The following is a 14,274-nucleotide window of genomic DNA, read 5'->3' on the forward strand; positions in this document are numbered from 1 at the left end:
GTGTAATGGGTACTATGGTGTGCGGCATCATGTGTAATGGGTACTATGGTGTGCGGCATCATGTGTAATGGGTACTATGGTGTGCAGCATCATATGTAATGGGTACTATGGTGTGCGGCATCATGTGTAATGGGTACTATGGTGTGCGGCATCATGTGTAATGGGTACTATGGTGTGCGGCATCATGTGTAATGGGTACTATGGTGCCATCAAGCAAGAACCCCCTAGCAATGAGCACGTAGGTAAGCAGCACTTATGTGGCAAATATGTAATGGGCATTACGGTTTGTTATAAAGTATGTAATGGGCATCATGATGTGTGGCACAATGTATAATGGGCATTATGGTGTGTGGCCTTATTGAAAGGAGGGCAGGAGAGGTGGAAAAAATTAAAAAGTGCAATATTAAAGGCAACGGACCTTTGTATCAAAAGGGTTAAATACAAGGGTACCAGGAAAAGGAAGCCAGTGTGGTTTACTAAAGAGGTATCAACTAGTGTAAAAGCAAAAAAGTTGGCCTTTAGGACATACAAGCAGACTCAAAATAATAACGACAAGGAGGCAAGGAGGCTAAGAAAGTGATCAGGCGTGCCAAGGCACAAGGTGAGGAGAAAGTGGCTCAGTCGGTAGATAAAGGAAGCAAAACTTTTTTAAGTATATAAGTGAAAGGAGAAGATCAAATGGAGGAATAATAAGACTTCGGACAGACACTGAGAATTTGGTGGAGGGAGACAAAGCAATTGCAGATCATCTAAATAATTACTTTTGCTCCGTATTCACTATAGAAGGAGAAGGGAAGGGACCACAGTTAAGTTGCAAGGACATTCATAAAAATAAGGTAGATGGAGGTACATTTACTAGGGAGAAAGTCCTAACAGAACTCTCAAGACTGAAAGTGGATAAATCAATGGGGCCAGATGGAGTGCATCCAAGGATACTAAAAGAACTAAAAGATGTGTTGGTAGCGCCATTAACAGATTTATTCAACCAGTCACTAGATACAGGTGCAGTTCCAGAGGACTGGAGAAGAGCAAATGTAGTTCCACTGCACAAAAGCGGAAGCAAAGAAGAAGCAAGTAACTACAGACCAGTGAGCCTTACATCAGTAGTAGGGAAATTAATGGAAACACTATTAAAAGAAAGAATAGTGGAATATCTTAAATTAAACAATTTACAGGATCCAAAACAGCATGGTTTTACAGCAGGGAGATCATGCCAAACAAATCTTATTGACTTTTTTGACTTCACAGAAAGGGTAGTGGATAAGTGGAATAGCCTCCCATCAGAGGTGGTAGAGGCTAAGACAGTAGAAAAATTTAAACATGCTTGGGATAGGCATATGAATATCCTTACAAAGAAATAAGGATCAAAAAGGGTTGAGATTACCTGAAGGGTAAAAAAAGGGGCAGACTAGATGGGCCAAATCTGTCGTCAAATTCTATGTTTCTATGTAATTGGCATTATGGCGTGTGGCTTTATGTGTAATGGGTATTACGGAGTTTGCTAAAATGTGTAATGGGCATTACTGTGTATGGTCTAAAGTGTAATACCACACCCCTTTTTGTGATGCCACGCCTCCTTACCATGAGGCCACGCCCATTTTTTTTACCTGCCCCTGTTTCGAAGATTGCTTGTATTTGTTTTAATAGTAGTGACTCGTCCCTATCGTTCATGTTTGGTAGTCTATAGCATACCCCTATTAGAATTTTATTAGTGGGTTTTGTGTTATCGGTTATCTCTGCCCACGCGGCCTCCGAGCTATCATCCTCTGCCCCAGTGATCATTTCTTTCTCACACGATGTTAAATTATTTTTTACATAAAGGCACACCCCCTGCCCCTTCTATTTTCCATATCTTTTCTGTAGAGTGTATATCCCTCCATGCTTACTGCCAAAGTTGTGCGACTCGTTACACCATGTTTCAGTGATACCAATAATGTCATAATCGTCCCTAGTGACCACATGGAATGAGTATCCTCACAAAACAGGTGATCGCTGATGTCTGAGGGCAGCGCGCTGGGCAGGTGGTCGCTGATGTCCTAGGGCAGCTCGGGGCAGATGGTCGCTGATGTCTGAGGGTGGCATGGGGCAGGTGGTCGCTGATGTCTGAGGGCAGCGCGGGGCAGGTGGTCGCTGATGTCCTAGGGCAGCTCGGGGCAGATGGTCGCTGATGTCTGAGGGCAGCGCAGGGCAGGTGGTCGCTGATGTCTGAGGGCAGCGAGGGGCAGGTGGTCCCTGATGTCTGAGGGCAGCGCGGGGCAGGTGGTCGCTGATGTCCTAGGGCAGCTCGGGGCAGATGGTCGCTGATGTCTGAGGGCAGCGCAGGGCAGGTGGTCGCTGATGTCTGAGGGCAGCGAGGGGCAGGTGGTCGCTGATGTCTGAGGGCAGCGCGGGGCAGGTGATCGCTGATGTCTGAGGGTGGCATGGGGCAGGTGGTCGCTGATGTCTGAGGGCAGCGCGGGGCAGGTGGTCGCTGATGTCCTAGGGCAGCTCGGGGCAGATGGTCGCTGATGTCTGAGGGCAGCGAGGGGCAGGTGGTCGCTGATGCCTGAGGGCAGCGCGGGGCAGGTGGTCGCTTAGGGCAGCGCAGGGCAGATGGTGATGGCTGAGGGCGGTGCGGGGCAGGTGGTCGCTGATGTCTGAGGGCAGCGTGGGGCAGGTGGTCGCTGATGTCCTAGGGCAGCTCGGGGCAGGTGGTCGCTGATGTCTGAGGGCAGCGCAGGGCAGGTGGTCGCTGATGTCTGAGGGCAGCGCAGGGCAGGTGGTCGCTGATGTCTGAGGGCAGCGCGGGGCAGGTGGTCGCTGATGCCTGAGGGCAGCGCAGGGCAGATGGTCGCTGATGTCTGAGGGCAGCGCGGGGCAGGTGGTCGCTGATGCCTGAGGGCAGCGCGGGGCAGGTGGTCGCTTAGGGCAGCGCAGGGCAGATGGTGATGGCTGAGGGCGGCGCGGGGCAGGTGGTCGCTGATGTCTGAGGGCAGCGTGGGGCAGGTGGTCGCTGATGTCCTAGGGCAGCTTGGGGCAGGTGGTCGCTGATGTCTGAGGGCAGCGCGCTGGGCAGGTGATCGCTGATGTCTGAGGGTGGCATGGGGCAGGTGGTCGCTGATGTCTGAGGGCAGCGCGGGGCAGGTGGTCGCTGATGTCCTAGGGCAGCTCGGGCAGGTGGTCGCTGATGTCTGAGGGCAGCGCAGGGCAGGTGGTCGCTGATGTCTGAGGGCAGCGCAGGGCAGGTGGTCGCTGATGTCTGAGGGCAGCGCGGGGCAGGTGGTCGCTGATGCCTGAGGGCAGCGCAGGGCAGATGGTCGTTGATGCCTGAGGGCAGCCCGGGGCAGGTGGTCGCTGATGCCTGAGGGCAGCGCGGGGCAGGTGGTCGCTTAGGGCAGCGCAGGGCAGATGGTGATGGCTGAGGGCGGCGCGGGGCAGGTGGTCGCTGATGTCTGAGGGCAGCGTGGGGCAGGTGGTCGCTGATGTCCTAGGGCAGCTTGGGGCAGGTGGTCGCTGATGTCTGAGGGCAGCGCAGGGCAGGTGGTCGCTGATATCTGAGGGCAACGCGGGGTAGGTGGTCGCTGATGTCTGAGGGCGGCACTGGGCAGGTGATCACTGAGGGCAGCGTGGGGCAGGTGATCGCTGATGTCTGAGGGTGGCACGGGCAGGTGGTTGCTGATGTCTGAGGGTGGCATGGGGCAGATGGTAGCTCCCAGTGGTTGCTGGTAGGGCAGAAGCACGAGCAGATGCTGATGATGCTGCATACCCCAGGATGAGAACCACTGGTCTATGGGACTTATGTTACTGCAGTTCCCGAAGGCTAAACGAGGGTGATACGATGACCTGCATGTTACTATGGTTACGGTATAATGGGGCGACCATGTCTGCGTCGGCCTGAAATGGTCAACATGAATTTTGTTTTTTTTAACAACCGGGATAATGACCCTGTGCCGGCATGTATGTAACATGATGTGATACCAATGACCCTGTGCTGGCATGTATGTAACATGATGTGATACCAGTGACCCTGTGCCGGCATGTATGTAACATGATGTGATACCAATGACCCTGTGCTGGCATGTATGTAACATGATGTGATACCAGTGACCCTGTGCCGGCATGTATGTAACATGATGTGATACCAATGACCCTGTGCTGGCATGTATGTAACATGATGTGATACCAGTGACCCTGTGCCGGCATGTATGTAACATGATGTGATACCAATGACCCTGTGCTGGCATGTATGTAACATGATGTGATACCAGTGACCCTGTGCCGGCATGTATGTAACATGATGTGATACCAGTGACCTGTACCGGCATGTATGTAGCATGATGTGATACCAATGACCCTGTGCCGGCATGTATGTAACATGATGTGATACCAGTGACCCTGTGCCGGCATGTATGTAACATGATGTGATACCAGTGACCCTGTGCCTGCATGTATGTAACATGATGTGATACCAATGACCCTGTCCTGGCATGTATGTAACATGATGTGATACCAGTGACCCTGTGCCGGCATGTATGTAACATGATGTGATACCAGTGACCTGTACCGGCATGTATGTAGCATGATGTGATACCAATGACCCTGTGCCGGCATGTATGTAACATGATGTGATACCAGTGACCCTGTGCCTGCATGTATGTAACATGATGTGATACCAATGACCCTGTGCCGGCATGTATGTAACATGATGTGATACCAGGGACCTGTGCCGGCATGTATGTAACATGATGTGATACCAGTGACCCTGTGCCGGCATGTATGTAACATGATGTGATACCAGTGACCCTGTGCCGGCATGTATGTAACATGATGTGATACCAGTGACCTGTACCGGCATGTATGTAACATGATGTGATACCAATGACCCTGTGCTGGCATGTATGTAACATGATGTGATACCAGTGACCCTGTGCCGGCATGTATGTAACATGATGTGATACCAATGACCCTGTGCTGGCATGTATGTAACATGATGTGATACCAGTGACCCTGTGCCGGCATGTATGTAACATGATGTGATACCAATGACCCTGTGCTGGCATGTATGTAACATGATGTGATACCAGTGACCCTGTGCCTGCATGTATGTAACATGATGTGATACCAATGACCCTGTGCCGGCATGTATGTAACATGATGTGATACCAGGGACCTGTGCCGGCATGTATGTAACATGATGTGATACCAGTGACCCTGTGCCGGCATGTATGTAACATGATGTGATACCAGTGACCCTGTGCCGGCATGTATGTAACATGATGTGATACCAATGACCCTGTGCCGGCATGTATGTAACATGATGTGATACCAGTGACCTGTACCGGCATGTATGTAGCATGATGTGATACCAATGACCCTGTGCCGGCATGTATGTAACATGATGTGATACCAGTGACCCTGTGCCTGCATGTATGTAACATGATGTGATACCAATGACCCTGTGCCGGCATGTATGTAACATGATGTGATACCAGGGACCTGTGCCGGCATGTATGTAACATGATGTGATACCAGTGACCCTGTGCCGGCATGTATGTAACATGATGTGATACCAGTGACCCTGTGCCGGCATGTATGTAACATGATGTGATACCAGTGACCTGTACCGGCATGTATGTAGCATGATGTGATACCAATGACCCTGTGCCGGCATGTATGTAACATGATGTGATACCAATGACCCTGTGCCAGCATGTATGTAACATGATGTGATACCAATGACCCTGTGCCGGCATGTATGTAACATGATGTGATACCAGTGACCCTGTGCCTGCATGTATGTAACATGATGTGATACCAGTGACCCCGTACCTGCATGTATGTAGCATAATGTGATACCAATGACCCCGTGCCGGCATGTATGTAACATGATGTGATACTATTGACCCTGTGCCGGCATGTATGTAACATGATGTGATACCAATGACCCTGTGCCTGCATGTATGTAGCATGATGTGATACCAGTGACCCTGTGCCTGCATGTATGTAGCATGATGTAATTATATTTATCCTGCATGTATGTAGCATGATGTAGGTCAGGCCAGGTTGGCTGGCACACAGGACAGTCCTTGGGCATGGAGCCGGGCATCATCTGTTCCCTGTTCCCAGCTCTCCCTGATAAAGCTGAGTATATAGGACGCCAGGTGAAAGCAGCTGCTACCTGACACGATGCTGAAGCTGGTGATCACTTTCCTGCTGGCGGCCGGAGGTAAGTCAGTGCCTTGTGCCCATCGTACCCTGTATTATACAGCCAGGTGGGGTTCCAGATCTAACCCTCATTGTTTTTCTCTGCAGCGTATGGGTGTGGGGTGCCCACTTACACCCCCAATAGCCGTGTGGTGAATGGGGAGGATGCCATCCCCCACAGCTGGCCCTGGCAGGTTAGTGTGCCCACATGTAAGGGGCTATAGACACATTCTAGCGAGGGGGCTGTGCCAGGTCTGTCCCATAGCCACAGGCATTGCATAGAAGCATCTTATACTCTCTAGTCAGTAGTTACCGATAACAACGGCTACAATATACCTTGTGGCACATTATAGTGACGCTCTCCTTCCCGACAGATCTCTCTGCAGTATAAGAGCGGGAATTCCTTTCACCATACATGTGGCGGAAGCCTGATAACCCCAAACTGGGTCATGACCGCAGCACATTGCATCTCGTAAGTATCCCGCCTGCAGCAAGTCTGGTGGCCATGACTCCGTCTTATCTGTGTAAGTGGTGGGAGATTCCCCAGGATCCGACACTTCCAGAATAGGACACGGCGAGGAGATCACATAGGATCCGACACTTTCAGAATAGGACACGGCGGAGAGATCAGGTCATCTATTCTGTTACTGGGACTAGTGGTGGGAGATCACACAGGATCCGACACTTCCAGAATAGGACACGGCGGAGAGACCAGGTCGTCTATCCTGTTACTGGGACTAGTGGTGAGAGATTCCCCAGGATCCGACACTTCCACAATAGGACATGGCAGGGAGACCAGGTTGTCTATCCTGTTACTGGGACTAGTGGTGGGAGATCAGACCAGATCCGTCACTTCCAGAATAGGACACGGCGGAGAGATCAGGTCATCTATTCTGTTACTGGGACTAGTGGTGGGAGATCACACAGGATCCGACACTTCCAGAATAGGACACGGCGGAGAGACCAGGTCGTCTATCCTGTTACTGGGACTAGTGGTGAGAGATTCCCCAGGATCCGACACTTCCACAATAGGACATGGCAGGGAGACCAGGTTGTCTATCCTGTTACTGGGACTAGTGGTGGGAGATCAGACCAGATCCGTCACTTCCAGAATAGGACACGGCGGAGAGACAAGGTCGTCTATCCTGTTACTGGGACTAGTGGTGAGAGATTCCCCAGGATCCGACACTTCCAGAATAGGACATGGCAGGGAGACCAGGTCGTCTATCCTGTTATTGGGAATAGTGGTGGGAGATTCCCCAGGATCCGACACTTCCAGAATAGGACATGGCTCAGAGACCAGGTCGTCTATCCTGTTACTGGGACTAGTGGTGGGAGATCAGACAGGATCCGCCACTTCCAGAATAGGACACGGCGAAGAGACCAGGTCGTCTATCCTGTTACTGGGACCAGTGGTGAGAGATTCCCCAGGATCCGTCACTTCCAGAATAGGACATGGCAGGGAGACCAGGTCGTCTATCCTGTTATTGGGAATAGTGGTGGGAGATTCCCCAGGATCCGACACTTCCAGAATAGGACATGATTCAGAGACCAGGTCGTCTATCCTGTTACTGGGACTAGTGGTGGGAGATCAGACCAGATCCGTCACTTCCAGAATAGGACACGGCGGAGAGACAAGGTCGTCTATCCTGTTACTGGGACTAGTGGTGAGAGATTCCCCAGGATCCGACACTTCCAGAATAGGACATGGCAGGGAGACCAGGTCGTCTATCCTGTTATTGGGAATAGTGGTGGGAGATTCCCCAGGATCCGACACTTCCAGAATAGGACATGGCTCAGAGACCAGGTCGTCTATCCTGTTACTGGGACTAGTGGTGGGAGATCAGACAGGATCCGCCACTTCCAGAATAGGACACGGCGGAGAGACCAGGTCGTCTATCCTGTTACTGGGACCAGTGGTGAGAGATTCCCCAGGATCCGACACTTCCAGAACAGGACATGGCAGGGAGACCAGGTCGTCTATCCTGTTATTGGGAATAGTGGTGGGAGATTCCCCAGGATCCGACACTTCCAGAATAGGACATGATTCAGAGACCAGGTTGTCTATCCTGTTACTGGGACTAGTGGTGGGAGATCAGACAGGATCCGCCACTTCCAGAATAGGACACGGCGGAGAGACCAGGTCGTCTATCCTGTTACTGGGACTAGTGGTGAGAGATTCCCCAGGATCCGACACTTCCAGAAAAGGACATGGCAGGGAGACCAGGTCGTCTATCCTGTTACTGGGACTAGTGGTGGGAGATCAGACAGGATCCGCCACTTCCAGAATAGGATATGGCTCAGAGACCAGGTCGTCTATCCTGTTAATGGGACTAGTGGTGGGAGATCAGACAGGATCCGCCACTTCCAGAATAGGACACGGCGGAGAGACCAGGTCGTCTATCCTGTTACTGGGACTAGTGGTAAGAGATTCCCCAGGATCCGACACTTCCAGAATAGGACATGGCAGGGAGACCAGGTCGTCTATCCTGTTATTGGGAATAGTGGTGGGAGATTCCCCAGGATCCGACACTTCCAGAATAGGACATGATTCAGAGACCAGGTCGTCTATCCTGTTACTGGGACTAGTGGTGGGAGATCAGACAGGATCCGCCACTTCCAGAATAGGACATGGCGGGGAGACCAGGTCGTCTATCCTGTTACTGGAACTAGTGGTGAGAGATTCCCCAGGATCCGACACTTCCCGAATAGGACATGGCGGGGAGACCAGATCGTCTATACTGTTACTGGGACTAGTGGTGGGCTGTGTGCACAGTATGGACCCGGGATTGTGTATATTGTGTATCTCCTGCAGATCCAGCCGCACCTATCAGGTGGTGTTGGGGGAGCATGACCGCAGCGTCCCAGAAGGCGGGGAGCAGATTGTACCAGTGGATAATGCTGATATATTTGTGCATGAAGGATGGAGGAGCAGCTCTGTATCCAGTGGGTGAGTATGTGTATAGCCGCAGGGTGCAGTGTGTGTACAGCCGCAGGGTGCAGTGTGTGTATAGCCGCACAGTACAGTATATGCATAGTCGCAGGATGCAGTTTGTGTGTAGTTGCAGGGTGCATTGTGTGTATAGTCGCAGGGTGCATTGTGTGTATAGTCGCAGGGTGCATTGTGTGTATAGTCGCAGGGTGCAGTGTGTGTATAGCCGCACAGTGCAGTATGTGTACAGCCGCAGGGTGCAGTGTGTATAGTTGCAGGGTGCAGTGTGTGTATAGCCGCAGGGTGCAGTGTGTGTATAGCCGCAGGGTGCAGTGTGTGTATAGTCGCAGGGTGCAGTGTGTGTATAGTCGCAGGGTGCAGTGTGTGTATAGCCGCAGGGTGCAGTGTGTGTGTGTGTGTGTGTGTGTGTAGCCGCACGGTGGTGTGTGTATATCCGCACAGTGCAGTATGTGTACAGCCTGTACCGTCCCGCTGTGGGGTGTATGCTCCCCTGTACCGTCCCTCGGTGGGGTGTATGCTCCTCTGTACCGTCCCGCGGTGGGGTGTATGCTCCCCTGTACCGTCCCGAGGTGGGGTGTATGCTCCCCTGTACCGTCCCGAGGTGGGGTGTATGCTCCCTGTACCATCCCGCGGTGGAGTGTATGCTCCCTGTACCGTCCCGCGGTGGGTGTATGGTCCCTGTACCGTCCCGCGGTGGGGTGTATGCTCCCTGTACCGTCCCGCGGTGGAGTGTATGCTCCCCTGTATTGTCCCGCGGTGGGGTGTATGCTCCCCTGTACCGTCCCGCGGTGGGGTGTATGCTCCCCTGTACCGTCCCGCGGTGGTGTGTATGCTCCCCTGTACCGTCCCGCGGTGGTGTGTATGCTCCCCTGTACCGTCCCGCGGTGGTGTGTATGCTCCCCTGTACCGTCCCGCGGTGGGGTGAATGCTCCCCTGTACCGTCCCTCGGTGGGGTGTATGCTCCCCTGTACCGTCCCTCGGTGGGTGTATGCTCCCTGTACCGTCCCGCGGTGAGGTGTATGCTCCCCTGTACCGTCCCGCGGTGGGTTGTATGCTCCCCTGTACCATCCCGTGGTGGGGTGTATGCTCCCCTGTACCGTCCCGCGGTGGGTGTATGCTCCCTGTACCGTCCCGCGGTGGGTTGTATGCTCCCCTGTACCGTCCCGCGGTGGAGTGTATGGTCCCTGTACCGTCCTGCGGTGGGTTGTATGCTCCCCTGTACCATCCCGCGGTGGGGTGTATGCTCCCCTGTACCGTCCCGCGGTGGGGTGTATGCTCCCCTGTACCGTCCCGTGGTGGAGTGTATGCTCCCCTGTACCGTCCCGCGGTGGAGTGTATGCTCCCTGTACCGTCCCGCGGTGGGTGTATGGTCCCCTGTACCGTCCCTCGGTGGGGTGTATGCTCCCCTGTACCATCCCGCGGTGGGGTGTATGCTCCCCTGTACCATCCCGCGGTGGGGTGTATGCTCCCTGTACTGTCCCGCGGTGGAGTGTATGCTCCCCTGTATGGTCCCGCGGTGGGGTGTATGCTCCCCTGTATTGTCCCGCGGTGGGGTGTATGCTCCCCTGTACCGTCCCGCGGTGGGGTGTATGCTCCCCTGTACCGTCCCGCAGTGGAGTGTATGCTCCCTGTACCGTCCCGCGGTGGGTGTATGGTCCCCTGTACCGTCCCGCGGTGGGGTGTATGCTCCCCTGTACCGTCCCGCGGTGGAGTGTATGCTCCCCTGTACCGTCCCGATGTGGGGTGTATGCTCCCTGTACCGTCCCGCGGTGGAGTGTATGCTCCCTGTACCGTCCCGCGGTGGGTTGTATGCTCCCTGTACCGTCCCGCGGTGGGTTGTATGCTCCCCTGTACCGTCCCGCGGTGGGGTGTATGCTCCCCTGTACCGTCCCGCGGTGGGGTGTATGCTCCCCTGTACCGTCCCGCGGTGGAGTGTATGCTCCCCTGTACCGTCCCGCGGTGGGTGTATGGTCCCCTGTACCGTCCCTCGGTGGGGTGTATGCTCCCCTGTACCGTCCCGCGGTGGGGTGTATGCTCCCTGTACCGTCCCGCGGTGGGGTGTATGCTCCCCTGTACCATCCCGCGGTGGGGTGTATGCTCCCTGTACCGTCCCGCGGTGGAGTGTATGCTCCCCTGTATTGTCCCGCGGTGGGGTGTATGCTCCCCTGTACCGTCCCGCGGTGGGGTGTATGCTCCCCTGTACCGTCCCGCGGTGGGGTGTATGCTCCCCTGTACCGTCCCGCGGTGGAGTGTATGCTCCCTGTACCGTCCCGCGGTGGAGTGTATGCTCCCTGTACCGTCCCGCGGTGGAGTGTATGCTCCCTGTACCGTCCCGTGGTGGGGTGTATGCTCGCTCCCCTGTACCGTCCCGAGGTGGGGTGTATGCTCCCCTGTACCGCCCCTCGGTGGGTGTATGCTCCCTGTACCGTCCCGCGGTGGGTGTATGCTCCCTGTACCGTCCCGCGGTGGGTGTATGCTCCCTGTACCGTCCCGCGGTGGGTGTATGCTCCCTGTACCGTCCCGCGGTGGGGTGTATGCTCCCCTGTACCGTCCTGCGGTGGAGTGTATGCTCCCCTGTATGACACCTGTGCTCTGATTGCTCTCCAGGAATGACATCGCTCTCATTAAGTTATCCCGCGGTGCATTACTGAATGACGAGGTGAAGACGGGCTGCTTGCCCCCGGCACAGGAGATTCTCCCCAACAACTACCCCTGCTACATTAGTGGTTGGGGGCGCCTGACCAGTACGTACACAGCAGCAGTACAGTCCCTTGTGGTGCCGGTGGAGGGTTACTATAGGGGGTTCCTCCGTTACATTATGGCTTTCTCTCTGTAGCTGGTGGGGTACTCCCCGATGTCCTGCAGCAGGCTGTACTGCCCGTGGTGGACCATCAGACCTGCAGCCAGAGGGACTGGTGGGGGAGCACCGTGAAGACTTCCATGGTCTGTGCCGGTGGGGACATCAAGGCTGGTTGTAATGTAAGTACAAAGCTCGGCATCTGCAGGATACGGGTCATACATCAAGCAATATAAATACAGGTCTGTGTCCTGCCCATCCAGAGCCTCTCCCAGTACACAAGGGCCCCAGTGTGGCAGCTGCAGCAAGGGGCCTCCCCAGCTCCCCAGTGCACAGCTCCCACTGCTAGCACCCCCCCCCACAGGCCAACTCCCCAGTACACTGCTCCCACTGCCACCCCCCCCCCCCCCCCACCCTTCACTCCCAGTAGATCGCCCCACAGGCAAACTCCCCAGTGCACTGCTCCCACTGCCACCCCTCTTCCCCCCACACCCAGTACATCCCCACAGGCCAACTCCCCAGTGCACTGCTAGCATCCCCCCTCAGGCCAACTCCCCAGTGCACTGCTCCCACTGCCAGCAACCCCCCCCCACAAACACACACCAAGTACATCCACACATGCCAACTCTCCAGTGCACTGCTTCAACTGCTAGCACGCCCCCCACAGGCCAACTCCCCAGTGCACTGCTCCCACTGCTAGCACACCAACCCCCCCCCCCCCCCCTCACAAACATACACCCAGTACATCCCCACAGGCCAACTCCCCAGTGCACTGCTCCCACTGCTAGCATACCTCACAGGCCAACTCCCCAGTGCACTGCTCCCACTGCCACCCCCCCTTTCCCCCCACACCCAGTACATCCCCAGAGGCCAACTCCCCAGTGCACTGCTCCCACTGCTAGCATACCCCCACAGGCCAACTTCCCAGTTTACTGCTCCCACTGCCACCGCCTTCCTCCAACACCCAGTACATCCCACCCCAGTGCACTGCTCCCACTGCGCCCCCCCCCCCAACACCCAGTACATCCCCCCACAGGCCAACTCACCCTCCCCACTTGTAAATTGAAGCCATGACCAATGACCCAACCCAGCATATTCCTGCTACTAGCAGCCCATAACTCCTCTCCCCAGTTTACTGCCAACTCTTCTAACCCTGGCATCGCTGCCCCCCCCCCCCCCCCCCACCTGACACATTTTCTGTTTCCAGGGGGACTCTGGTGGACCTCTGAACTGCCAAGGCAGAGACGGCAGGTGGTACGTCCATGGCATCGCCAGCTTTGTTTCCTCTCTTGGCTGCAATGCTCTGAAGAAGCCAACAGTATTTACCCGCGTGTCTGCATTCAACGACTGGGTGACCAATGTGAGTATTATACATTGCCGGAGTAACCCTATGCCAGCTGCCGATCATACTGGGTAGTATTAACGCTAGTGGGGTATATGGGGGCTCCCCCCAAGCAATTACTATGTGATGCCACCTTACGCAGCACAGGGTAGATTTGGGGGCTCCTCCTAGCAGTTACTATGCAATACCACCTTACGCAGCACAGGGTAGATTTGGGGGCTCCTCCTAGCAGTTACTATGCAATACCACCTTACGCAGCACAGGGTAGATTTGGGGTGACAGATCTCTGGGCTACCTGGTATGAATAATTAATCTTACCATTAACTTTCAGATCATCAACAACAACTGACTTCCACTAGGAGGCGCTGCTGGGCCAAAGCCACATTCCATGCTCTAATCCTCACTAATGCTTGTAATAAAATGTGTTTGTGAAGAACATATAAGTACTGACTGGTCTCCATGTCCAAGGTGTGCCCGTGTCAGAAGTGTGCTCGTGTCAGTGGTGTCCCCGTGTCAGTGGTGTGCCCGTGTCAGTGGTGTGCCCGTGTCAGTGGTGTGCCCGTGTCAGTGGTGTGCCCGTGTTGTGCCTATGACTATAACTTTAAACTTTCTTATGGTAGATAAGAATCTGTGTGTGACAGAGAGGCCTTGACGTACGGCCTGGGGGCTTAGCCCTATATCTGCAGATATATGCAACCAAGATCTCTGTATTATCTGATTATTATTGGTCACACATGAAGCGTGTTCCTATGAGTATGACCTCCCCTACTGCCTTTGCTGGCCGCACATCAGACCAACCATCCAACTAGTTGCTTGGATGGAATAAAAATCTGGTACTGGATGGGAGCAAATGTAATATTTGCCGCAGACATTTGCTCCCAAAATCTGGAAAAGGACAAAAACTGTCGCTCAGACACGGTACAGTCAGACACGGTACAGTCAGACACGGTACAGTCAGACACGGTAGTCAGACACGGTACAATCAGACACGGTACAATC

General features: G+C 54.4%; 1 protein-coding gene across 1 annotated transcript; it reads left to right on the plus strand.

The window, feature by feature from the left end:
• The first annotated feature begins 5,497 nt into the window (after positions 1–5,497).
• LOC146041926 (chymotrypsin-like elastase family member 3B) lies at positions 5,498–13,706 on the plus strand. The gene is made up of 8 exons (XM_083161787.1): positions 5,498–6,205; positions 6,292–6,377; positions 6,558–6,655; positions 8,999–9,133; positions 11,744–11,880; positions 11,973–12,115; positions 13,141–13,293; positions 13,607–13,706. The coding sequence occupies exons 1-8, from the start codon at positions 6,166–6,168 to the stop codon at positions 13,622–13,624; spliced, it is 810 nt and encodes a 269-aa protein (XP_083017913.1). The 5' UTR covers positions 5,498–6,165; the 3' UTR covers positions 13,625–13,706.
• The last annotated feature ends 568 nt before the right edge of the window (positions 13,707–14,274 follow it).

The sequence above is a fragment of the Crinia signifera genome, chromosome 19 (assembly GCF_055691185.1).
Source record: "Crinia signifera chromosome 19, ASM5569118v1, whole genome shotgun sequence".
In the NCBI taxonomy this organism is placed as follows: domain Eukaryota; kingdom Metazoa; phylum Chordata; class Amphibia; order Anura; family Myobatrachidae; genus Crinia; species Crinia signifera.

What these genes read in the sequence shown, in the direction of transcription:
- LOC146041926 (XM_083161787.1), top strand. Translation starts at nt 6,166, where the DNA reads ATGCTGAAGCTGGTGATCACTTTCCTGCTGGCGGCCGGAG. An exon ending in CCCACAGCTGGCCCTGGCAG is followed by an intron (nt 6,378 to 6,557) that starts GTTAGTGTGCCC and finishes CCTTCCCGACAG; the next exon opens with ATCTCTCTGCAGTATAAGAG. An exon ending in ACCGCAGCACATTGCATCTC is followed by an intron (nt 6,656 to 8,998) that starts GTAAGTATCCCG and finishes TATCTCCTGCAG; the next exon opens with ATCCAGCCGCACCTATCAGG.